The 25,782-nt window shown below is 30.9% G+C and overlaps 3 protein-coding genes across 11 annotated transcripts in view; 1 reads left to right on the top strand and 2 right to left on the bottom strand.

Annotated features, from left to right (window-relative positions):
* Positions 1 to 10: 10 nt before the first annotated feature.
* Positions 11 to 2,459, top strand: SerRS (Seryl-tRNA synthetase). Its single transcript, XM_071893176.1, is given in 7 exon segments — positions 11 to 230; positions 335 to 405; positions 469 to 702; positions 970 to 1,249; positions 1,252 to 2,021; positions 2,083 to 2,212; positions 2,267 to 2,459. Coding segments are annotated over 7 exon segments (1,740 nt in total). The 5' UTR covers positions 11 to 94; the 3' UTR covers positions 2,386 to 2,459.
* Positions 2,460 to 3,346: 887 nt separating this feature from the next.
* Positions 3,347 to 25,782, bottom strand: part of LOC121127646 (uncharacterized) — a 68,525-nt gene continuing 46,089 nt past the window's right edge. For 2 of the 9 annotated variants that reach the window (XM_040723066.2, XM_040723068.2), the window contains 19 exons: positions 18,284 to 18,416; positions 15,284 to 15,510; positions 14,241 to 14,364; positions 14,006 to 14,185; positions 13,792 to 13,942; positions 13,534 to 13,727; positions 13,390 to 13,479; positions 13,120 to 13,319; positions 8,627 to 8,687; positions 8,145 to 8,548; positions 7,814 to 8,069; positions 7,634 to 7,752; positions 6,556 to 7,542; positions 5,172 to 6,432; positions 4,818 to 5,121; positions 4,657 to 4,745; positions 4,401 to 4,593; positions 4,197 to 4,321; positions 3,347 to 3,817 (listed from right to left, as the gene is read on the bottom strand). In XM_040723066.2, the coding sequence (XP_040579000.1) occupies positions 3,698 to 3,817; positions 4,197 to 4,321; positions 4,401 to 4,593; positions 4,657 to 4,745; positions 4,818 to 5,121; positions 5,172 to 6,432; positions 6,556 to 7,542; positions 7,634 to 7,752; positions 7,814 to 8,069; positions 8,145 to 8,548; positions 8,627 to 8,687; positions 13,120 to 13,319; positions 13,390 to 13,479; positions 13,534 to 13,727; positions 13,792 to 13,942; positions 14,006 to 14,185; positions 14,241 to 14,364; positions 15,284 to 15,510; positions 18,284 to 18,416 (5,218 nt within the window). In that variant the 3' untranslated portion in view covers positions 3,347 to 3,697. Of the gene's footprint in view, positions 3,818 to 3,945; positions 4,322 to 4,400; positions 4,594 to 4,656; positions 4,746 to 4,817; positions 5,122 to 5,171; positions 6,433 to 6,555; positions 7,543 to 7,633; positions 7,753 to 7,813; positions 8,070 to 8,144; positions 8,549 to 8,626; positions 8,688 to 13,119; positions 13,320 to 13,389; positions 13,480 to 13,533; positions 13,728 to 13,791; positions 13,943 to 14,005; positions 14,186 to 14,240; positions 14,365 to 15,283; positions 15,511 to 18,283; positions 18,417 to 25,782 lie in introns of all 9 variants that reach the window. The other 7 variants (XM_040723069.2, XM_071893173.1, XM_071893172.1 and 4 more) reach the window with 5 other exon arrangements.
* Positions 9,207 to 11,694, bottom strand: Mvl (solute carrier family member malvolio). Its single transcript, XM_040723071.2, has one exon. It carries the CDS (start codon positions 10,961 to 10,963, stop codon positions 9,329 to 9,331), a length of 1,635 nt encoding a protein of 544 aa, XP_040579005.1. The 5' UTR covers positions 10,964 to 11,694; the 3' UTR covers positions 9,207 to 9,328.

Raw genomic sequence — 25,782 nt, 5'->3', positions numbered from 1 at the left:
TTCCCAGATATATTCCACGTTGTTATTACTACTATTAGTAATTGTCAGAAGTTTCTTTTCCTTGACCCTCGTTTGTGCGGAAATAATATACACCATGGTTTTGGATATCGATACTCTACGTCCAGAAAAGGGAGGAGATCCTGATAAGGTTCGTAAGAATCAAAAATTACGATTCAAGGATGAGAAAATAGTGGATAGCATCGTTCAAATGGATGAGGATTGGAGAAAAGGTATTTCAAAACTAAAAAATTAATTCACTTTCCATTATTATTGATATGATTGATTGCTAGTATTTATATCCAACGTACTGACTCCACTCGTTTCTTTCTTATAGCTAGACATGAAGCCGACAACTGGAATAAGCTCAAAAATATGGCAAGCAAGGTCATCGGTGAAAAAATGAAGGTATTCAATAGTCTATTTTTTCCTTTATTTTCTATTTATTAATGGCCCATGCTGCTTATCTAGTTAACGAAGAAATCATCTCCAAAGTCAATCTTTCCTTTCGACGTAACTCATCAGCTCTCCATAAATGTCTATCTAACTCATCATAGTTATGTTGCAGGTTATTATCCCTCCAGCTTAGACAATGAGTTACTCCTAACAGTGAAACAAAAGCCTATTCACGATGCCCATATACATTTAAAAAGATGGTTTCGTCACATGCATAGCTATTCAGAGGCTGAAAGACTACTCTTTCTGGTACTTTTTTTTGTTTGCATGCGTTTTTCATCTATGAACAACTTCTTAGTTATAGTTATTTTCCTAATTTTACCTCGTCTTCATCTTAATTATGTTTTTCTTATAGATTTCTTATACCCATGCACTTTTCATCATTGATCTATTTAAGCTTTCAACTTATTATAGCTCAGTTCCTAATTTTATCTCCTCTCCCTCTGATTATGTTTTTTTTCTATGCATGCATTCTACTGATCCTGTTATATTAAATAACATAATTATTCTTTGCAGAAAAAAGAGACTGTCGGTGATGATGAATCTCTTTCTCGATCTCTTATTTCAAATCTCATTAAAATGAAAAAAGAAGACTTTGATTCCCTCAAAGTTGTTCAAATTAAGAAGATTCGTGTTCTCATTGATGAAGCTATGGTGAAAAATAACGAATTTTTAGCTCAATTAGCTAAGAAAAGAGATGATTCTCTTAGAGAATTGGGCAATTGGCTGCATCCAACCGTCCCTATCTCGAATGATGAAGACAAGGATAATAGGACTGAGAAGACTTTTGGGGATATCACGACCAAAAAAAATACTCTCATGTAGATTTGATTCATATGATTGGTGGTATGGATGCAGAGAGAGGTACGGTGACTTCAGGAGGACGTGGATATTATTTGACAGGACCTGCTGTGTTTTTACAGCAAGCATTGATTCAATTGGCACTACAAGTCTTACACAAAAAGAGTTATTATCCACTCTACACGCCATTTTTTATGAAAAAAGAGATCATGCAGGAAGTAGCTCAATTATCACAGTTTGATGAAGAGCTTTACAAAGTCACTGGCAAAGGGAGCGAAAACGTAGAAGATAAAAATATCGAAGAAAAGTACCTGATCGCTACATCAGAACAACCCATTGCTGCTTTTCATCGGGATGAATGGGTTAATGAGAAATCCCTACCCATTAAATATGCGGGTATTTCCACTTGTTTCAGGCAAGAAGTTGGATCTCATGGACGTGATACTCGTGGTATCTTCAGAGTGCATCAATTTGAAAAGGTTGAACAATTTGTTATTACATCTCCTCACGATAATAAATCGTGGGAGACTTTCGATGAAATGATTGCCAACGCAGAAGAGTTTTATCAATTATTAAATATTCCATATCGACTGGTTTGTATTGTTTCTGGAGCACTCAACAATGCAGCTGCAAAGAAAATAGATTTAGAGGCGTGGTTTGCCGGAGGAGGTGCCTTTAGAGAACTTGTGTCTTGTTCTAATTGTTTAGATTATCAAGCTCGACGATTAAGAGTGAGATATGGACAAACTAAAAAGATGAATCAAGCTGTTAGTATTTATTGGATCTATTGGTCTTAACTGTTATGATAACTTTCTTTAAATTTTATAGACGGAATACTGCCATATGTTGAACGCAACGATGTGCGCTGTAACAAGAGTTATTTGTGCTGTTCTTGAGTCTCACCAAACGGATACCTGCGTTAAGGTCCCTGAAGCCATTAAACCCTGGATGCCTGAAAGTGAGTTTAATTTGTATATAAATTTATTTTAAATATTTTTATTTTTTTTCATAGGCTATCGTGACGAAATTCCATTTATTAATCCTGCTCCAATTGATGAAGCTGAATCTAAGAAAAGTAAAAAGCAAAAGGAGGGTGTGACGAAGAAAACATCTGACAAAAAAGAAGAGTAGTTAATTAATTACTTATACTCATTGATCTTTTTTAAAATATATATATATATATATAATAAAGATCGACTTATTAATACCTGGTAGTATTGTTTTGTAGTTATAATTCAAGTGGAAGAGTTTTAATCCCTTTATCACTTGAGATGAACCTTACATATTTATTATGTGTGTGCTCCGTTACGGTGAAATTAATAACTATTTTTTATGGCCATAGTTTTAATATGTACAAAGTAGGACAAGACCAATACGGATTTTTGAGGGAGAATTATCAAAAAATCCTGTTATTTCTAAAAAATAACTACTGATTCTGTCATTTTTTTAAAACAATTCTTTAGTATTACCATTTGGGCCATTCTTTTCTAAACACTTAAGAAAAATAGGCAGCCCAAAATTCCTGTGATCATTTTGGAACTGAGGATTTATTGTTAAATAGAGCACATTGATATTTTATTTTATAAATTATCTGTTTGTCCACGCCGTAGATTTGATTTTTTTTGTTTTTGTGTGTGTGGGGGGGGGCAGGTTAAAAACTGACATTTTTTCTTAAAAAAAATATTTTGATTATCCTAAAAGGCGTACCAGAAAAAAAAATCAACTTCTTCCTGCTTGTTAAAATATTCTTAATGTTTCAAGTCAACCTCTGACTTTTCCCCCAAAGTATTGAAAAATTTCCTAGATATATCTTATTTTCGTTTGACTTAAATAGCCCCATACCCTCCCGTGATGATGGGTATGGCCATATTTGATATTTCACGTAAATTTTTAGTATATGGACATAATCAAATAAGATTTAAAAAAATATTGACAGTTAATATAAATGATTACACTGACAATAATCAACATCACGCAACTAAAAGTGGGGTAGCAAATGGCCAGCACTCTTCAAACGCCTATGGCCGTGCAAACCAACAAAATTTGATACATAGCATACAATCGAAGATACTGTAAAGGAAATAATAGAATGTTTCACAAAACAATAAATTTATTTCACTATTGAACAGTGTAGATATTTTTGAAAGAATTAATAAACTGTATATTTAAAAATATAACTTGGAAAGCACATATTATACTAAACACTTTTCTGTTTCATAAAACACCTTAAATTATAATTTTATGTTGGACAAAAATATTTAAATAAATTAAATAACCATAACGAGATAGATAATAACAATAGTTTTCTTTTTCTTCCTTTTTAATATATTAAATTGAGTGATTTAGTCCGTCCGAAAACTAATATTTTTTTAATTAAAAAAAATATAAATATGACTTCATTAGAAATGAAAAATCAAAGTATATGTATACATATTCGTATATATTACTGCGATGAAGTAGTCGTAAAATGTTCTTCACTATCCTCAATACTACTGCCATTCTGATAATTAACATTCTCATCATCTCGAGTATTTTCAGATGCGATTTCTACTTCAATATCACCCTATAATTTATAGAAAAAAAACTTTTATGAGTTTTAGTTTTGGAGTAATATACATTGACTTATGAATAATAAGTTATGATATACTCAGTACTTCAAGAGTAGAAGCAAAGAAGAAGAATTGCACTTACTTTTATGTACATACATTGGTCTTATGAAATAACCTTCCAAAAAATGTGGAGTTTTTCAGATGTGAAATTCACAAAACCTCTTTTTTAGTACTTGGTGAGTAAAATAAATATCTGTTTGTAATTTGTAATAATATGTTGGTTAGAAGGGTTAGGTTAGTACAAAAACCGCTTTATGAGGCATCTAATTTAGGTACAACTACTACAATTTCTACAAATAATGATTAAGAGTTAGTAGGAGTGGCTGAACGTACGGAGACTGAATTATCTTCCTCATCACTACTGCTGGAAGCAGTGTTATAAGTATCCTTGTCCTCGCTATACTCTGAACGAAGAGACGTGGGTCCAGTACTAGGAGTATCCATGCTCAAAATAGAATCTAAAAATTAAAAAAAATGAAATAATATATTATTTGGATTTTAACACTGAACAAACAGCCATGCTGTTGCACACACTACCAAAGTCATTAAATATTGGGGTTTGAGGGAAATCAGTAGTATCTTCAGATTCTAAGGCACGAGAAATTGTCAACTGCATATTAGGATCATTTTCTAAGCTAGGGTTTAATTCATCGTCACAATAAAGATCTTCAGTATCAGGTTGGCTTACAAAACTTGAGGCAGCGCTGGTTCTTCTAGATGACATATCGGCCTAAGATTTAAAAAATGTATATAATATGTAAAAACGCATACGAGATGAGTCCACTCTACGTACATCTAAAGTTTGAGTGCTGACTGAATTACTGATTTCTAATACTTCAGAGTTGAAAGTAACATTATTGGTCTCCCGTTTGGATTCCACATCTAACCGTATAATTTGTCAAGAATGTTGTATTATTATTTATAAGTATACCTATATTAAAACGCTAATTTCACCTTTTAAAATTTGCTTTTGACTGGATTTCTTTTTTAATTTCTTTTCCATATGCCGAACCATGGCAGAACTTCTAACACCAGAGTGCTGCTGCTGGAAAAGTATCATATCAGAGTCCGCCGTATTCCAACATTCACTATTATTTAATGAGCTATTTTCTACGTCTCTAGTTATTTCTTCTTCTTCGATTGCTTCGGCTAAGGCAGATGTATATGCATCCTGCATGGTCTTATGAAGTTTATGGCTATTATATTCATTAGGAGTTGAGGTTCTCAACGCAAAGGGCTGTAAATTATTTTTCATATTCTTTATATTAAAAATAGCTAAGGATCTTTTTAAAATACACCAATACTTACATGAGAAGGAGAAAGACCGGCACTTTTTAAAATTGGACTCTGGCGAGGAGTACAAGAACAAGGATCTATAGAGCAATTTAACTGATGTACACTGAGAATATTTTGACTAGACGGAACCCTATTTGCATCAGAAGACTTTTCATTTAGAAATTGATTATTATTGTTATATTCATTAGTATGATTATCGATTTCTTGCTGAGTTAAATTAACGTCTTGAAATGTATTGGCAGATGGATTTTCAGCATTATAAGGACAAATACTATTGTTGTTATAGGGAACATTGCAATTATTCTCCAAATCATTGCTACAAAGACCTACTGAGTTATTTTCCTTGACAGTCGTCCAAACATTCATACTACTTCCATCCACATTATTATTCGATTGATCGTTCCCATCAATATCCCAATGTAAATCTTGTGAATTTCCAGAATTAACATTATCAAATTGTTCTTCTTGGGGATTATTAGATCCTATGACTAAACTCCCATGGACATCCTGGTTATTGTATTGATCGTTCATCGGAGTATGAGCGTCAATCGTATTCAAGTCATTATTTATTTGCTGTTGCTGTATGTCATCTCCGTGGTTTTTGTAATTGTACTGTAGATCATTTTCCGAGTTAAGATTTACATAATTGTCTTGATAATTGGGCTGAGAATAAGAGTCATTGTTGATATCTTGCTTTGAAGGACTATTGTCATTATATGGCGTCGTTTGAGTATCGACATTTCCCGAAAAATTATTGTAACAATCTGGAATTTCATTATTCCCTGAACCAAAATTGTCACATTGAGTAGTATAAATATTATTCTGATTGTTATTCATAGAGTTACTATTTTTTGTCCAATCCGAATTAGCAACTTGATTCGATCCATAAATATCATTATTGTTCCATACTGTGTCTGGGTTATCAGATTTTGCAGGAGCATCAAAGCAAATCAAATTATTATCTTCTATAGCATCATTATTATTATTGCTTGCTTCAAAGTTGTTAGTAGAGTTGTTATACTCAAGAATAGACTCCTTTCCTTCTGGTTTTGGTAAATTATGATTGCTACTTCGATTATTTGAAGAAATTAAAAATTCGGATGGAGCAGTTTGATATAAAGTGTTGTTCTGGACTTGTTGCTGTTCTTCTAACTTCTGCTGTTGGATGGATTCTAAGTTTTGAATCAGATTTTGAACACCTTTAGTGGACCACTGAGACCTTGGAGGACTGGAAACACGATCTGCAGACCTAACAATATCCCCTGAAGGCTTCCTACAATCATTTCAAAATAATCAGAACATTAAAAAAAAATAATAATAATATATGTTAACTTATGTATTTAACTTAAGAGGATAAATAAGTGAATGAATGTGTCTACTTCTAGCTGAATCTAACCTGTCACAGATGGAGGAATAGACACCCTTAAACCGAGATTGTCGATCACTGCATCTTGTATTAGAGTAAATGATTGAATTAGGATTAGGACCTTTCGTGCTAAATGAATTTGGTATTTTATTTAAATCATGGGACCGGTAATTTGCAATATCTTTCTGAGCAATGTTTCTGGAGCTTAATATTTTAGACTCCATAGTATAGGGTCGGTCTTCAAAAGATTCCGATTTTGGAACTTTGGATTCTTTCTTAGAATGGATAATAGATTCCGATTTTGGAACTTCGGATTCTTTCTTAGAATGGATAATACCCTGGCTATAAGATTTAAAATGAGATTTGCCTGTAAGTCTTGCTATAGCAGAACCATTTCCTTTTCTGTAAGATTTATTATTACTGACAGCACTCTTAGGCTGTATATTATCATCATCATTCCCGATAGTCTTTGAGTTCCAGACTGACCTCAAAGAACCCACAGATTTACTTTTCTTTGGGTACCCAGAATTTATGAGTTCTCCCAAACGTTCATTATCTTTTTTAGAGGTAATTGCTTCCTTTAAGTTAATTGCTGATTTGGTTTTAGAATAGTTTGACGAATGTATCAAAACTTTGTGTTGACTATCTTTTTCTTTAGTATTACTTTTAGACAAAGCTTCACTTTTTTGTTTATATTTTTCTCTTATCTGATTAATCGAGGTGTACCTCTTGACAAACGACTTTCCGCTAGAAGAACCTATCTGATCAGCATTTCTATCAGCCTTTCCCAGAGTTCGTTTTTGCTCATTCAACTTGGATTGAGCTTCACTCTTTCCACTTTCTTCAATTATGCGGATTGCATCGATATCATCAGGTTTAAGTTCGTAAGTATTGGCATCAAACTTCGACGCTGTGAGCTTAGGCAAAGAGGCCAAAGATTTTGTCTTTCTTGTTACCAAGTCAGTTGACTTTTCAGCACAAGATTGGTATGCTTCCTTAAAAGCTCCCAAAGGGCTTCTACATTATTTGAAAAGGGGCAAATTATTAATAACGAAGATAATCAATTCCAATCAGAATAAGATAACTTGATAAAAATAAAATAACTTACCGAATGGCAGACGAGGACTTATTTTTGTGAATAATGGACGAAGCGAGAGAGCTTACTTGAGGCTTCGAGGCTGGAACAGGTATATGAAGATTTAATTTACTCATTGAAGAAACCAAATCCTAAATAAGGATATAAAATGAAACTCTCTGAATATGATAGGTAAAAATTAATTATTTAAACCTTTTTATTATTTTTAGTAGGAAGCTGATTGGAGGAGGAGGGAACATTTTTTATCGGAGATGGCGAATTCCGCTGAATAGCATGACTTGCAGGCTTAATATCATTGCTACGATTAGAAAATTTATTGGATGACTTAAAAGAGGAAAGACCCAGCTTGGATTCTCTGAAATGATCGTCTGTATTTTCATCTAAATTTTCACGAGACTTTTGACTTAAGTTGGAAAATGTTCGACCATAGCCTCGCTTGTTGGCTTCTCTATATAAAAAAAAAAAAAAAAAAAAAAAAAAATAGTACAACAAACTCAAAAATATAATATAATAAAGATCCTACTGTAAATGTGCAGCAACAAATTCGGCAGCAGAATTAGAGACTGGAATAGTAGAGGAATTAGTTCTAGGAACAGAACGAGATCTTAATATTCCTATCTCTGGAGATACTGATCTTCTCTTTTCAGGTTGAGACGTTATGTCACCAGAGAGTGAATCTCCAGAATAGTATGGAGATAAATCACTTGTAGAGGAGGAATGCTCGGATGATGACAACAAATCTATTCCATTGTATTTATCAGATGCAACTAGAGTTGCATGGTATAGAGAGCTTAAACTTCGTCTCCGTAAATCTTCATCTGATTTATTGGCTGTCTTACGAATGTAATCATTTTTACTGACACTTCCATTTCTCAAAAAGTGTCTCTTTGCTCTATTTTTCACATAGTCGTAATTGGAATCAACATCCTAGATCATTTGAAAAAAAAACAAAAAAAACATGTCAATTTGCCTTTGTTAGACATGATTATAATGACATGAAAGTACCTGATGAGATGACGAGAATCCTTTGGCCGGAAAACTACCAAAAGTCTTTTCATATTTTTTCCTAAAAATGAAATTCATAATATAAACCAATATAAATTAAAACACGACCAATGCAACAAAATTTTAACTTTTATGTACCAGGATTTTAATAATCATTTTATATTTGCTTTTATAAAACACGAAATTTTGCTATTGTAGTCTATATATATACATATTTTTCTTGTTCTGAATTTAAAATAGTTGCATATAAACAAGGAAGTAAAAATGAGGAAAGACACATTTTATCTTAGGCCGGATAAGATGATAACGATTATATCATAATTTTAGGTTAAAGAAGAAACAAACACCTTTAATTGAAAAAAAATATATATATATATTTACAGATATCTGTCTTATTTTTGAAGTTATTAAAGATTATAAATTATTAGAATAAGTGTAAATTTTTTAGTTATTCGACATAAAAAGAAATGTAAAAAAGCTAATACAATACCGGCAAATAAATTTTTTCTATCAAAGCGAAATTATTGAATATATTCAATAAGGAAGAAAACAAAGATTAAATAGTTAAATAAACACAGAATTTATTAACAATCAATTTATACTTTATTATATTCAATTTAAATAATAGTGAAATATAAATATATATATGTTCTAGACACATTTTGAAAAATTATAGTAAGCCTTGAAATAATTGTATAAAATCTAATATTCTGGGAATATTCTTCTCAAATATGGAAGGGTGACAAGTCTTTTAAAAAAACCCATACTTATAAACATATCTATTGCCAAATAAATATTAAAAATCACATATGCAGCTCCAAAGATTGTAAGAAACAATATCTTGTACCAAGCAAAAATCCCAGCTGTATACTCAAGAACAAAATAGAGATTAACTCCAATGACAACAAAACTGAGAGTGACAGCTGATATTTTAGTAAAAGTCCCATTGATGAAATCTTGTGTCATGATTGATAGGTTGGATGTCATAGCAATGGTGGGAAAAAGGGCAAATGGGAGTTGAAGACTCATAAGTACATTAAGCAAATCATTCATTCCAGATAAATCAAGGATATTTTGGTAATATGCGACGAGAAATGTAGGTAAAATAGCGACTGTTCGAGTCAAAAGGACGCGTTGCCATCTTTTCCACCTCAAATTAAGAAAGCCTTCCATAGCAAATTGTCCAGCATAAGTTCCAGTCATAGTTGAACTTTGTCCAGCAGCAAGAATGCCAATAGCCCATATATAGAGAGCTACAAAACCATAGGTACATCCGAGGAAAATTCCTCCTTTGTAAATATCTGCATTTACAGTTTCATTATTACGTGGAAATATATTTTCATCGTGAAAGTTCATGTGACATGTTTCATTTACTTGAATATTAGTTTTACCATGTAGACCTTCAGCAAATACTGACACAACAAAGACATTGATAAAGAAAGACACAAAAAGTGCGATGGCAGACTCGATAAAAAAATAAAAATTGCCTTCGGATATAGCGGACTTTTTTGTTCGATCTATTTGTCTAGATTTGACTAGAGCAGAATGTAAATAAAGGTTATGAGGCATAATAACCGCTCCTATGATACCAACAGCTTGAAGTAATTCTTTTTTCCCGCAATTTGAGCACCAAGGGATCACAATACCCTCAATCACCTTAATTTGATCAGGACCAGAAACGACATACTCGTAACCGAATGAAATGGCCATGATAGCGATCAAAAATGCAAAAAGAGCTTCAAGTTTCCTTAAACCATATTTATCCATTGCAAGGAATGTAAAGGTATCGAATACCGTAATGATGACACCTCCCCATATCGGAATATACTTATTAGAAAGAATGTAAATGGCAATAGCAGTCCCAATAACTTCCTGCATATCTGATCCTATTATGGCCACTTCAACCATTAGCCATAAAATAATACGAGGTACAAAAGGATAGTGTTTATAGCACCATTCAGCAAGATGCAATCCAGTTACTACTCCAAGACGAGCAGCAAGTCTTTGCATCATGAGACCCAAGACAGTGGACCACATCAAAATCCATAGTAGCTTAAAACCTCCCACTGTTCCTGATTGTAAATCGGACTCGATGTTCCCAGGATCAAGATAAGCAATACTCATAAGAAATCCTGGTCCTGTAAATGACCATAATTTTTGGAAGCTAAATTTCCACGATTGTTCGTCTTGATCATCGTGAGGGATAATTATCCTTTGATTGTCTAGATAGGTATCAAAGGTAGGAGGTTCTTCCTCATCCTCTTCTTCTTCTCTTTCTTCCGTGTTCCCTTCATCCGATGAGGGCTTCAGGATCGGATTGGTTGGCTGCTCTTCCATAATACTAGAGTATTTTTATTCTTCATTAATTTTCAAGAGGATATGAAGACATGTAGTATTAACTTATATCTGCTTGGCCTTTAAATCATTCTCCAAAATTAATGGAAATACCTTAATCAGCGATAAAATAATCGATATCAGCTGACATTCACTTCAACTTTAAATACCTCCCCCCCCCTCCAAGGCTCGCTTTTTGAAATAAGCAAAGATGTAGTGTATTTTCCTTTCAGCTGCTTTCATCAATTTTCACAAGTTGACTCTTGTTACGTCGTTACTTTACTTTTATCACGCAGCCTTTCCTCCAAAAAGAAACAGAAAAAAGGCCCGAAATCATATGGTATTAAGTCCAAATAAGTTTATCATACCAACTACTATATATATCTTAGTATCCCCAGAACATCACCGTCACATTACTTCTTCACAATTTTAAAAATAAATTGTATATATATATTTCGTAATATTAAAATATTGCTTACAAATATTATATTAAAAGCGTAGCTATATTTTTGGATTTCGATATATTTTATAAGTAATATAATGGCCAATATATATATATTAAAAACGACGAGGAATCGACAAGAAATTGTATTCCTGTTCTTTTAGAAACGGAGCATAATTATAGAATAACTAATTACTTTGTTTATTTATGAATAAGAATACATTCTGAAATAGCCATGACGTATCAAGCGAGAGGAGGGAATCGACAGCCGACAACAACATACGTTGGGTATTTTTGTGTTAACGAGGTAACCCCGTGATTTATAGCACCTGATTCTACGTATTATGAACTTAAAAAGGTTATACATAGGGTTTTTATATTAATTTATATCAATCAAGGGCATTCATTTAGAATTCGTATCATATTATACTCTGTCATTGATAAGATAATTAATTCAAAATATATAATGTTTAATAACTATTCTCTGAATAATCATTAACAGTTGGCAACAAGAAAAACACAGACGCTATCTACCATATGTTTTTTCAAATATTTCCTTTCCCTTTTTGACAGTCGAGGTTAAGAGTAGATAAAAACTCAATCCCAACTTGAGTTTGTCAACACAAACAATAAAAGCTCAGTATCCAATCAAAAAGTAGGAGTAAAGCAAAAGTAGACTGCACATAATCATTAGAAATGACGTCATGCACTTAAATAAGCCTGGAGGAAAGTAGCTGACTTAAAAATTTCATTGGAGACTAAAAATATACTCTCATAGTAGTTTTGTAATTAACAAGATGAAGAAAGATTGAAAATACTATATTTATTCATGAATATGAAAAAAGTAAGATATCACTTTTTTTTCTTCTTTTTAAAAGAAGAATATTTTTTGAAAATTCATCAACGACTTCAAAATATCGATATTTAACATGACAATAAATATAATATAAGAATAGATATTTTTAAAATTGATATGAAAAGCTTGAATCAATTGAAGTGGGAGTTGTCTTTTAAAAAGAGACCACATATTTATGACACAATAACCACGCAATTTCTCACTGTTTAAAAAAAATCCCGCGCCAATATTTGAATACTTACTATACAAATCAATCTGGGCAAATTTTTTCAGATCTATATATGAATAATAAATTAATTATGTATACATTGATTAATTTCAACTAATACACTATTTAAAGTGATGAAATATTGAACCGACTCATAAAAATATTATTGAGTGGATTCCTGGATTTTTTTTTGTAAAGAACGACTCCCAATTTGAGCCGAGTTGTTAATTAATCAGTTTGATGAATCCATTATTACAAAGACAATCCCTTCAACCTTCAAAATCTATAAGCTATTAAATATCAAAATATGTTTGATGTCTGTAATGTATTCATGTCTCCTGTATTCCTCTCGGTCGTCCTGGATTCCTTTGTATAAATAGTTTGTGTCTCCTCAACCTCGTCAAGACACAATAATATCAGTTCTTAAGTGAGCTAGTATATAATAATAGCTTTTCATCAATTATTATCACGAAAAAAATTGTCTTAATTTTGGGGCTGAGTCTTCATATTTAGGATAGAGCTTTAACCGCTTATATATAAAAATAGTGGGGTAATATTACTTTCGAACACGACTGTATATAAGGATCGAGTGAAAATGTACATAATATTACTAAGTAAATTAGGATATTAATTTATGAGGAATTAATGCAAACCTTTTTAATATTGAAGACGTCTTTCGAAGACCAGTGAATTCATCAATATTTTTTTGAGAGTTGCCATCATCTTCTTCAGCGCTATGATGACAATAGTTATAGGAATGTGATGAATGTGAAGATTGAGGAGATCTCTGAATGGCACTAGAGGAATAACTCCTCATTGGCTGATTTCCAGATCCAAGCCAAACACCAGAGTCCTAATGAAGGAAAAATGATACGGCTAGGTAATATTCGTTTATTATCAAATCCAATTAATTTAAAACTTACTGTCGTTGATGAGTCTCTGTGAACTGAAGAGGACGTATTTTGATGCGACTGATTACTATTAAATTTCTTTTCATTTTTCACTGCGTCTTTCTAAAAATAATACGATAAGAAAATTGAGATTTTAACTAGGGAATAAATAATTACTCTAGTCAAAATAAGCATATCCCTTATCTCATGGAGATCCACGTCTCTTTCATCTCCTCGGAGCTTTAAACCTTGCTCAAGGACCATCATCAAATGCTTCGGAATATACTTTTTATCTAAAGGAAGAGAATGACCCTTGAGTTTAATTTCAACAAGGATTTCATCAGGATCAAGATTGCCCCAAGGAACTTGCCCTAAAGTTGAGAAGTATTGTTTTCATGGAATAAACTCTGAGTTCAAATAAATTACAATAACTACCTGTGCTGATTTCCCATATGAGGCAACATAAGCTGTACAGATCTCCACATTTTGAGGGAGGCTCTCCCCGGAGTATATCTGGACATAACCAATTATATATACTTTGCCATCCTTTATCTGATAAAAGATCAAATGTACGATTTCTTCTAGTCTACATAAAAGAAATAACCGAATAAATATATAAATATGAGGAAATCTAAGGGATATACTTTACCTCTTCTTTATCTTCAACCGCTAATTCAAAGGAAGATAACTTGGCCACATTAGGGCCGACGAGATGTACAGCATGAGATGTAAGTGAGCAATGAAGCCATCCATGTGAGTGGAGGTATATGAGTGCATCGACTATTTGAAGAATGATATCGACAGCATTCTTAATTTTGGGCATACAATCCTATGGCGAAAAAAGGCTCTAGGATGGATTAAAATAGCATGAGATATAAGCATACCTTTTCATGCAAGCAGTAATATAAAGATCCGAGCTGCACATGCTCAAAAACTAACATCAATCCCTCATAATTTTTAGTTTGGCAGACTCCCATTAGTAATAGAATTTGAGGGTGAGTTAATTTGCTGTAAAAAAATAAAATAAAACATTTGTGACTCCTTATTACAGAAAAAAAAACCCCGAAAAAGAATTATATATGTGAACCGTCAACACAAAAGCAAGCTAGAATATTTGTGTCAAAAATGAGACTTCATTACATTTATATTCTTCCGCTCATTATCTACTGCTTGTATTTATAAATTGTTCTTATTCATAATTCGCAGGGACCGCAAATTACCCTTTAAGGTTACAAAATAACCAAAATCATAATTAAAGAAACTATAGAATATGTTTGAAAGGCCAAATATATTACCATAAATTAAATGACGGCTATAGACCAGTGATTTCCAACCTTTTAATTACTAGCTGTAATCTTTTTTTAGGGGAGAAGGGGAGTAACTTTTCTCAAATATTTGTGTCCAGGATTTTTCTTCAACCCATTTATTTTAAATTTTTTATGACGCTGATTCCCTTTTTTTAGAAAAGATATTCCTTTCCTGGATAAACTCACAGGGCCCTAGACGATGCACAGCGGAATCCCAGTTGAGAATCACTCCTCTAAACAATAGCTAACATTCCAGAGTATATAAATTTAATTATGAAATTAAAATCCTATAATAGGTCGAAATATTATTTGGTTTTCTGTCGAGTCTTTCAATGTGATAAATAAGTAAAATAATAAAGATGAAATTTCGTATTTGTATCCTAGATTGCTTTGGTGTTAACACTCCATCTATCCTTTTCATAGTAAATATATCTATTTAAAAATCAATTTATTTTAGTAAATATGTACTTGATCATTGATTAACAAGTAAGGCATTGATCAAAAGTAATTCACTTTCTCTATCTTAATAGCAATTTACGACAAAATAAAATAAATATTCCATGACGAAAAGGCATTAGTTTATGTAAGTAGGTTGTTCATACATATTTTAAAAACCTTACCAAAGAGCTTCCAATTCTGAAATCAATATATCAACCAACGCACCGGAGGGAGGTGGTTCTAAAAGAGATCTCACTGTCACTCTTGTATGTAACCAGAGCTTGCTTGACATTTCTGTAAAGGAACCTGATGAATAAGTTGGATAATGACGATCTGGACTTAAGTCAGATGCATCTATATAGGGAATAGTAGAAATTGCAGCTGCTTTCAAACCATTTCCAAAGTAGATCTAAATAAATATGAACACATAAAATGAAAGCATTAGTTATTTTACCCAATTCATGTATAGTAAGACTTACATAACTCAGTATGGGAGGGCTTTAATTAATTTGAGACATGTAAAATTGCAAATAAAGTTAACTAACTGAATAAACTTAATTTAGAATCAAATACATTTACCAATGCCTTTGGTAGATATTAATTATCTTTTATTTATAATTATATGCTACTAAAAGTTTTATAAAAATAAAAAACCCTTCTTCCCCACCCTTGGACTGAAAATTCCATTGCTATTCACAAAAAAAAAATGGAATTTTTTTTCAATAATCTACTGTTGTTCAAAAAAAATTATAAACTATATTCTTTGAATAAAAATTTCTAATATCCATAGCAATTCACAGAAAATTAATTTTTTGGGAATTTTTTTTGAATAATCAACAACTATTCACAAAAAAAAAAAAAAAAAAAAAAAAAAAAAAAAATTCAAATATTTTTGAAGAAGATTTCAAATATCCATAGCTATTCACAGAAAATGAAATTTTATGGGGAAAAAAATTAAAAATTAAATTTCCAATATTTAATTTTTTGCCCTGTTGCATAATTTGGCCGAATAAACTTTTTTTTCCAAGAAAAAAATTCTCACAAAAAAAAAAAATTACCCTTATTTTCGCGTAAAGTTTTTTCATCCTGACCAAAAAAAATTTTAGCGAGAAGCAAACATTCCTAACCCCCTGGGAACGTCCCTAGGTAGTATTGAGCTAATAATGTGCGAGTCCTTATTTTTTTGGTCCAGTCCAGTCTTAGTCTTATATGAATCAAGACCGTCGGTACTTTTAGACTGTGAGTACTAGAACTAATATAAAAAAAGAAATAATGTTGAGTGACATCATCAATGACCTTACTTCATTAGTTTTATGACTGAACTGGACCGAGACTAAACTGGGCGGGACTCCAGTCCTTAGTCCTATAAAGACCCTCTATACCAGAGTAATTCGGATCAAGATAGTTTCAAAATATTATGCCGATTTTTATAATGTTTATTTCACTATAACTCGTAATATTAGAAGAAATTTGCCGCAATTACACAAGTTAGGGAGGTTTTACTGCATTAAAAATTGTATGGCATTCAAGCCTAGAACGTTGATGCGAAAACTTGTATGGCTTAGGTATTACAACAACATGTAAATCCATTTTAATTTTTTTTTAAATTTAAATCTAATAAAATTCATAAAAAGTGAATTATGCTAATGTGTACATGTTTTAACTAGAGAACACCATGTTATATAATGATTGTGAAGTAACTTTGAAGACACCGCATCGGGGCTAAACAAATAAGAATGGATAGAAAACTTTCATCAAAGTTATATTCCTTTAGCTCTAATATAATTACACAAAACTTTAAATAAACAATTAATTACGTAAATTAGTTGTTTTCGCTTTTTTTTAATGGAAGATGACGACAAGGGTTCATCCAAAATTAAAAGGAAGTAAGTATCATTGTGAAAACCAACAATGATTCTGTGATTATTCATTACATACATAAACATTCAAACACTAATGTACAACATATTATACTGTATATGTATATATGCATGTTACATCAGGAGAAATCTGTGTCATTGTGTACTTGTTCACAAAGAGCAAAGTGAAGGCAGACAAATCTTAGGAGGGAGGAGTTTCATTTATTTAAGTAAAGAAATTGAAAGTGTTTAAAAAATATATTTCATTATGTGTATGAACATTCAAGACAGCAAGTACAATGAATGATTATTAAAATGAAAGTGTTTTTATTGATTCTGTACCTTGTTCTAAACTCGATATATTTTCATTTTTGGATAAAAAAATGATGAAAAACGACACTCTTCATTAGACCCTTCTTATAACTTATTCATAATACATAGTAGTGATGAGTAATATCATAGCTTATATTATAGAAAAATATTCAATGTATAATATAAAACAAGATCTAATTAAAAAATATGCATCTCCAAGGATTTTTGTTCCACTTCATATTTTTGAAGTGATCCCATTTATAAATATTAAAATTATCTAGTCATGTTGAATGGATTGCTCTATTGTTTCGATATTAGTATCACATTCCACTCTACTCCCCTATGAAGTCGGATATTTTCCCTCACATGAATTCTACTCCCTTCATCCATCGTTGAATTCGGAATCTGAATTCGAACATCTCTTGAGATGGATTATCAAGTTAGAAGTAGCTTCCTCCGATTGCCTCGATCTTCCATTTACGAGGCATGACGTCATGAGATTTGCATTGAAATCGTAAAAAAATATGATGGTAATGTTGATTATTTGCTAGTACATCACCCATAAAAATGGGATCACTACAAAATAGAACAAAACTCCAAATAGATGTATTTATATTATATAAGCTACGATATCACTATATATTATGAATAAGTTATATGGGTCTAAAGTGTCGTTTTTCATCATTTTTCACCCTAAAAATGTAAATATATTGAGTTCAGAACAAGAAACAGAATCAATAAAAACCATTTTTAATCATAAAAACACTTTTATATACGTTTTATTAATCTTATTTGTAATTTGGGGATTGGTTTATGGGTAAAAAATAACTTTGAACAATAATAGGGCCCGAATGACTATAATTGCAGATATTTCAGAATTCAGATGACTAAGAGAAAAACTGAGATAAGTTTTGGATTCTGCGCCCATAGATTCGAGTATTGTCTTCAATTCATTCATATAAATCCCCCCACCCCCCTCCTAGTTGTTCATCTGTGTTATCGAATTATTACCTTGCCAAACCCCATTGCATGTATGTTCTTAACCAATTCTCCCATGTCAACTTCTTGTTTTCCATTTTTACCTCCTTTCACTGGTAATTTTTTCTTGAAAAGTGTTGTCAAACTTGCTCTACCTCCAAAATTTCTGAAAAATAAAAGCATAATTGTATAGCAGAAGTTTCCAATAAAATATCTTTGTCTGATCTATGTTAATTTGATCATAGATGGTGTATATATGTACCTATTAGTTGTGTACAAGTTGTTTATAAAAGTAGTAATAAAAAAATGATATTTGTAAAAATAACGCAATGATTAAATTCCATTAGATATTCGACATATGAACGGCGTAACTTTTGACTTTTAAAATTAAAATGACTAATTGATAAGTACCAATCTATGGTACATTATAATGTTCAAATGTCATACAATGACACGTGAATAAGTAATTAATGAGTAAATATAATCTATAACATGAAATGATGGCATAGATTAATAATTGATAATTAAAATGACTGATGTTATAATCATATAAGGGGCTGGGCTTGAGGACATAGAAATTGTAACTTGTACAATATGCTTATGTAAATGGCAATTGGTAGAAGACATACATATAAATAGAAAAGGGCAGTCCCAGAAATAACCGGCCCAACAAAGAAATAAAAATGGTGAAAAAAAGATTTATTTAACAACATAATCTCCTTTCCTTTCACCTCCATCACTTAAAGAAACATTATGGAATTTTTGAAATAATTTTTCAAGAATTCTACTTTGTTGCTGCAAAACTTCACCAAATACTCAAATGAAACTTATTCACTACACTTCTTTTGCTCGACCGTTAGAAAACACGGCACCCATCTTGCACACAGCTTTCTCATGTCCATACTTTCTGATAATATGCAACGTACCTAACTTTTCGACATCCCTAAAATATCTTCTAGTCATCGCACTTTTAGTCGGCCACTACTTTGTGGATTTTCTTCAAAATTTATGTAGTCGTCACCTCATTTGGTCGACCACTGTGATGCTCGTCTTAGCAGCTCATTTAAACTCATCTAGCAAAAATTTTACTTTTGTAAACGAAGAGTATACTGCAGTTGAGCTTTTATATTGGTTGGGCTAGTGCACAACTTGCGATTTTGTAGAAAAATGCAACCCCAAAAATGAAATGAAACATTTTCAATTAAGGTTTTTTATAGTACATATAACAACGATAACAATGATATGATTTTCAATAGATGGTCGATAAGATTGAACGAGTATACATTCCTAATGAAAATTATTAATTGATCAATATTCTATGGCACATTATAAAGTTCAAATATCCACAGTTATATTAATCGTAAATACATACTAAATATGTAAATTTAAAAGACCAAAATGGAATAAAAAATAGCATCATTTTATAGTTGATAATTAAATAAGGGGCCTGAGAACGTACACATTGTAATTTGAATATTCTGTTTAATCATGAGTAAAAACTTTAAAAAAAAACATTGTAAAAATATATGTATATTATATAAAGTAATTAACTAATTAATATGCATCTTTGAAGGACAGGTTCTGCACACAATTATTAAGTGGAGGAGCCAATAACTGTAACATTTTTTTCTTCTGTTATTTGTAGAGTGACCAGGACCTCCTTTGCCGAGACAATTTAATGGGTTAATCCTAAAAGGATCATCGGAACATATATCTAATTTGTCTATTTACTGCATGTAAGCTATGGACAAGAAAAAATAATATGTAATAACATTACACATTTTAAGCCTGGCCTATTAATTAGTTAATGTGCCATTTGGAGGGAATGTTTTTATCATTTCAATATAAAGTGAATTAATTTGGGTTTTTTTTTTTAATTTTCTGCCAGTTATATAATTAATGACGCATATTAACGCTAAAAACATATTATAAAAATTTGCCAGAAAATAGTATAGGGTAGGTATAAGATTAAATCAATTTTAAGGATGTAAAAAGTGTACATGATGTACGTATTAAAGAAGACAGCTGGTTTCTCTATATAATATTCAATAGGGATTTTCTAAAATAATAATAAAAAATAAAAGTACTTTATTATTATAATAAAGAAAGACCAAAATCAAATATTTTTTATGCAAATAATATATTTAGCCCCCCTACGCAAAAGCTAACAATATTTTTTTTAAATCAAAATATACTCGGCTTAGCTATGAATATAATAATTGTAACTTATGTAAAAGTGGGGAAAGACTCCCCCCCTTGAAAGACTAAATCTTCTTCTCATCCAAAGGATCAATTTTGAAATTGAATTGTTTAATAATAGTAAATAATTATGGAGTTAATTTTACGGATACATGAAGAATTTATGAAATATATTAAAATGGAGACAATCCATTTCTAGAACCTTGAATGGTATGTTTTTCAAACTATGTACCTATGCAGTAACTACCTTTGTATTTTACAACATTGGTTGCATTACATAATTTCCTATGGAATAATTAAACTGTCACATACTTTACGATTCAGTCTTAATAAATTACATGTGACTTAATGTAACGTACTAAGTTTTATACACCTTACTATTATCACTAAGAACAACGGAATGTGTATAAATATATTACGACTTTATCAATAGGGGATGTCAAATTTGCTAAATTACTATTTAAAAAAATTGGTATGATTAACCTCTCGTTTTGAAAATGTATTGTATAACATCCCGCATCCAATATCTATATGTACTGATGAGTAGTAAGGGGCGTCTTGAGGATTAATATTTATATAGATTTTTTTCTTATTTGGTGGGGGCCTTGATTTTTGAAATTTAAATGAAAAAAAATGCAAAAAATATTTCCGAAATCCAAAGCTATTCACAAAAAATTTCAAAAATTTAATTTAACATATTAAATTTTTTGAAGAAAAATTTCAAAATTTCATAGCTATTCATTTTTTTTTCCAAAAATCCAGAGCAATTCACAAAAAATTAAATTTTCAAATATTATATTTTTTGATCTGTTGCATGATTTGCCGGAATGACTTTTTTTTTTTTAAATAAATCTAAAAAAAAAATTTTTTACCCCTATTCTCATGTAAAAAATTTACAGGCCTCCAGTCTAACTCCTGCAGACACCCCTGTAGTAGAGCAAAAATGCTTTGACTGAAACTTACTTTTACCTACCCTATCAATAGAAGAAATACCGATTAGAAGGTAACACCAACTTTACCATATAAAAAAATAGATTTAAAAAGTCCAATATAATTAATGGAAGGACGAATATAACAATAAATAAAAAAAGGAGTCTATAATTAAGTGAAAAGCAGATATTGAAAGATTATTATGGAATAAAGCAAGAGGCATATAACTAAGTATGTAGGTAGTAATTAGTAGGTACAACATATATGTATTATCAAAATTTTATGCGTCCTCATAAAAAGATTAGGATATAAATTTTAAAAAAATCAGAATTTGTGTATTAGGGGTCGGCCGATATTGTTTCTTAAGGTACTAATTAACGGGCCAAATTTTTCTTGAAATTAAGCTATAAAAATCCGGCAATAATTATAATCACACAAAAGTTTGAACAAGGACACTTAGGTCATTTTATAATCTATTTGACTAGCAGTAAATATTCTCATCTGTCAAGATTTCGAGACATCTTATATTTTTTCTAAAGATAGCTTTCGAGCTGGATTATTGTTGTATAGAGTAAATAATAAGTAGATGTTTAATTAGATTAATTACCTGCCTTGTTTTATACTAGTTTTTAGTCTGTGGACAATAAATGATCAAATAAGGTTTTGCAAACAGTTAAAGCAGATATGGGTAAACTTTTCAATAAAAGGGCCCAAATTAGGGGGAAATGTAACAATTCAAAACAAAGCACAATGTTAAGGTTAAATTCACTTATTAATGAACGGTCAAAATAAAAAAGTTAAATGAATTCAAATACTTGAGTTGCAAATAAACAAATATATTTATTAGAAAAAGAAAATTGATTTTTCATAACGATATCCCCAAATCATCAAAAACTCCTTGTTTTTTGTTGTTTTTTTTAATTTTTTTATTTGTCAATTTTCTACTTTTCTTACAATTTCTTAGAGTTTTGAACGTAGATTGGTTAAACTTAAAATAGATGTTGTTAAGCTCTGAATAATTGGAGTGTAACTGGTGAAATACCATTTCATTTTAGACCTTTATATACTAGGAGGAAAGTTTGAGATATAGAATAAACATTGCAGTGTTTGATTATTTTACATTCAAAATTATTTAATTGTAGAAATCTGAGCTGATTCACATTTATAATACATTACAGAAGCTTTTTGGGGACAAAAAAAGACAATTCTTTGGCGTGACACATTTACCAACCTCTGATCTACATGTTTATCCATAGAGAAGTTTGAATTTCGACAGACCGGATTAAATGAAATGCATACGTTAACAAAGGTTTTTTTTTGGTTTACTGACGTTGACGAGACATAGACTAGACAAAATGTGACTTCGCTTCGTCATGTCTTTTATTTGGTGCTTTATATAATAACTTTTTTTTTTAGAAAACATTTTGACGAGCTACAAAAAGTATTCGCCGAGCGACATACGGGTCGTAGTTTGCCCACCTCTGAGTTAAAGGTTAAATGTCTTAAATAATTACGTCTATCCTATCAGAAACAAAAGGGATTAATTAAGAGCGAGGGAGGAAATGAAACTTTCAAAAATGGCTGCTCCTACTGACATGTCTGGTTTTCCAAGGATTAAGTTATTTAAGACATCTTTTGATTTTGTGGTCGTCTTATCTTTTGGGGGAAATTGTAAATATATGGGAAAACTGGAATGTAATTATTTGGCCAATTGTTGATTATTATTATGAAACTGCCTTTTAAAACTAGGATATAATCGACTCATCAGTATATTGGTCAATTACTAATATGTAGGTATATTTTTTATCCAAATAATTTTCAATTTCGATAGCATATATTATTTTCTCTCATTTGCAAAACCTTTCCTCTCCATGGAATTATTAATACGGGCGTCACGATTTCCTGTGTGTGTTTGCATCACATGGGATTGTGAGCATAAATTGCTAATGAATTTTGATTACAAAATAATGAAGTAATAAAAATACGCTATTAATATTAAATAATAATGAAATAAAAAGTGAAATTTTTTAGGGGTATGAACGCACCATAATTACCATCTATTTCCTTTCCTAATCATCATGATACATACATACTTCTGTCACAAATGAAAAGGACTTCATTGCCATATGTACATACATAATATTGAGGAGTAATAATAAATTAATCATAAAATATGATTAACCTTTGACAGTTTCTTTAAACTATTTCGTATCTTTTGAGGAGGGAAAAGAAACTTGTGTTACTTTATGTATATTGTACATGTTAATATGTACAAGAACTTCCTTTAAAAGAATGTATCATAAAGGGGGAAAAGAAGTCAAATATATGAAATATCTCAGTCATTACGATATTATCTAAATAATTAATAAAATAATGATTAAGAAAGGGGAAAATGCCAATGTACACACATACCTACATATACGAGTATATATGTACATGTGAATATCAAAGATTTCATCCTCAAAAGTAGTTATAACATACCTATCCAAGACAAAAAAAACTTAACTTAATAACAATAGTTACCAGAATACATATCAAGGGCGTCCGCAGGGGGTAGGCTAGAGGGGCTGTAGCCCCCTACAAATTTAGGAATTTCTGCTTTTTATTAGAAAATTTAATATTTAAGTTATATTTTCAAAAAATTTAATATCTGAAATTTTTTTCAAAACATTAAATATTTGAAAAGTTCGAAAAAATTTAATTTTTCCAAAAAAAATTAATTTCTGTGAATACCTATCAGTTTAGAAACTTCTTCAAAAAAAAAAAAAAATTTGTAAATAGCTGTAGCCTTTTGAATTTTTTTTTCCAAAAAAATTCAAAAATAATACCCCCCACACGCCCCCTGTCAATACAATTTGACGCTCGCCTTGAATCAGTTATATTTCATATTATTCTTCACCATCAATAGTATTTTTCTATCGTTGATGAACATTTCCCCGTTCAAATTTCGTTTTTAAGGGTATAGGAGGCTGCCAGTTTTAACATGTTCCACCGTTCTTTCTAATATATTATTTAGCCACAGTTAAAATCAGGCAAAACAAAAACGAGTTCTGAATCAGTTGAAAAGGACTAATGAGTATTTAACTCTTTAACGGTTTAGATAAACTATGAAGGTGGAAACTTGGACTACAGACTTACGACACGAAAGTCATTGCAATTTTTTTTTAAGGATACGAGATACTTTTTAAAGTATCATTTATTTAACTTGAGCTGTATTTAAAGTACAAGGACTTTATCCCTACACCTGCAAGAGAGAAACAAAAGTAGTGTTGGATTCGAGTATTACTCGAAATCGAGAAAAAAACTCGACAATTGCTGAAAATTACTCGAACTCGCCCAAAATATTATTTGAAAAACTCGAATAAACACGAATTCGAATATAGATTAACCCCATCTCCAGCTGTTTCTATATTTTTTGAGTAATTCCTTATAAATTTTGTTGTCATATTTTCGGCGAGAGATAATTTCTTATATTATAATCGGCGCCTAGTTTTTCTTCTTTGTTTATAATTTTCTATTATTCAGATAAGTATTTTATAAAATTACCTACATTATTTGATTAAGAATTGACACTTCCTTATCGAGGTAGTCAAACTGATTTAATTGCTTAACTTAGATTTCATCAATTCAATGAAGAAGAAAAAAATTCTTTGTTTTATTAGATAAGTCGGACACTAATCCATGTTCAAAAACTCAAACTCGATAGTTATAATAACTAAAAGAATCAAAGGAAAGATTCGAAGAAGAGCATATTTTTGATTGGCTTAAAATTGTCAGCTGCCAACAGATCTATGTTAAAGTTCTTGAAGGCAATTTAATATTTAAGTACTATTTTGTTCGTTTAATTAAATTATTTATGATAATTAGGCAATAATTATTAATTGCAATATATTTTTCATAATGGTAACGTGTGGTGCAGTGTATTGTAATAATAGATCAACTTCGAGTAAAAAGTATCCAGTCTTATCGACCATGAAAATGGCTTATTTTCCAAAAAAAAAAAAACAGCAATAGAAGGAAGTTGAGGATCAATATCCTCAAACGTACGAATTGGATTCCCACCAAAGAGTTTTCCAAGTAATGTAATGAACTATTTTTTATTATGTGAGGGATATAAAAATTAAATTAATGATTAGTTTTATAAGGATGTCACTGGGTTCCATATTCTAATTATTCATAATTAAATTATTCGCTTTAGGCTCACTTTGAAGTATGAATGTTTATGTTAAAGTCTTCAAAAGGACGGTGGCGTTTAGTACATAATACAATCCCTACTTTATTTGAGCATTCCAAGATAAAAACAACTAAAGCTCCTGTTAAATCGAAACAAAAAAAAAGTGGAAGTATGCATGAAATTGTGCAACACATGTCTTGATTATTGTTCACATATAATTATAAATCAT

The sequence above is a fragment of the Lepeophtheirus salmonis genome, chromosome 13 (assembly GCF_016086655.4).
Source record: "Lepeophtheirus salmonis chromosome 13, UVic_Lsal_1.4, whole genome shotgun sequence".
Taxonomy (NCBI): Eukaryota; Metazoa; Arthropoda; class Copepoda; order Siphonostomatoida; family Caligidae; genus Lepeophtheirus; species Lepeophtheirus salmonis.
The sequence above is the reverse complement of the archived record's forward strand: the minus strand, read 5'-3'. Positions and strand labels throughout refer to the sequence as shown.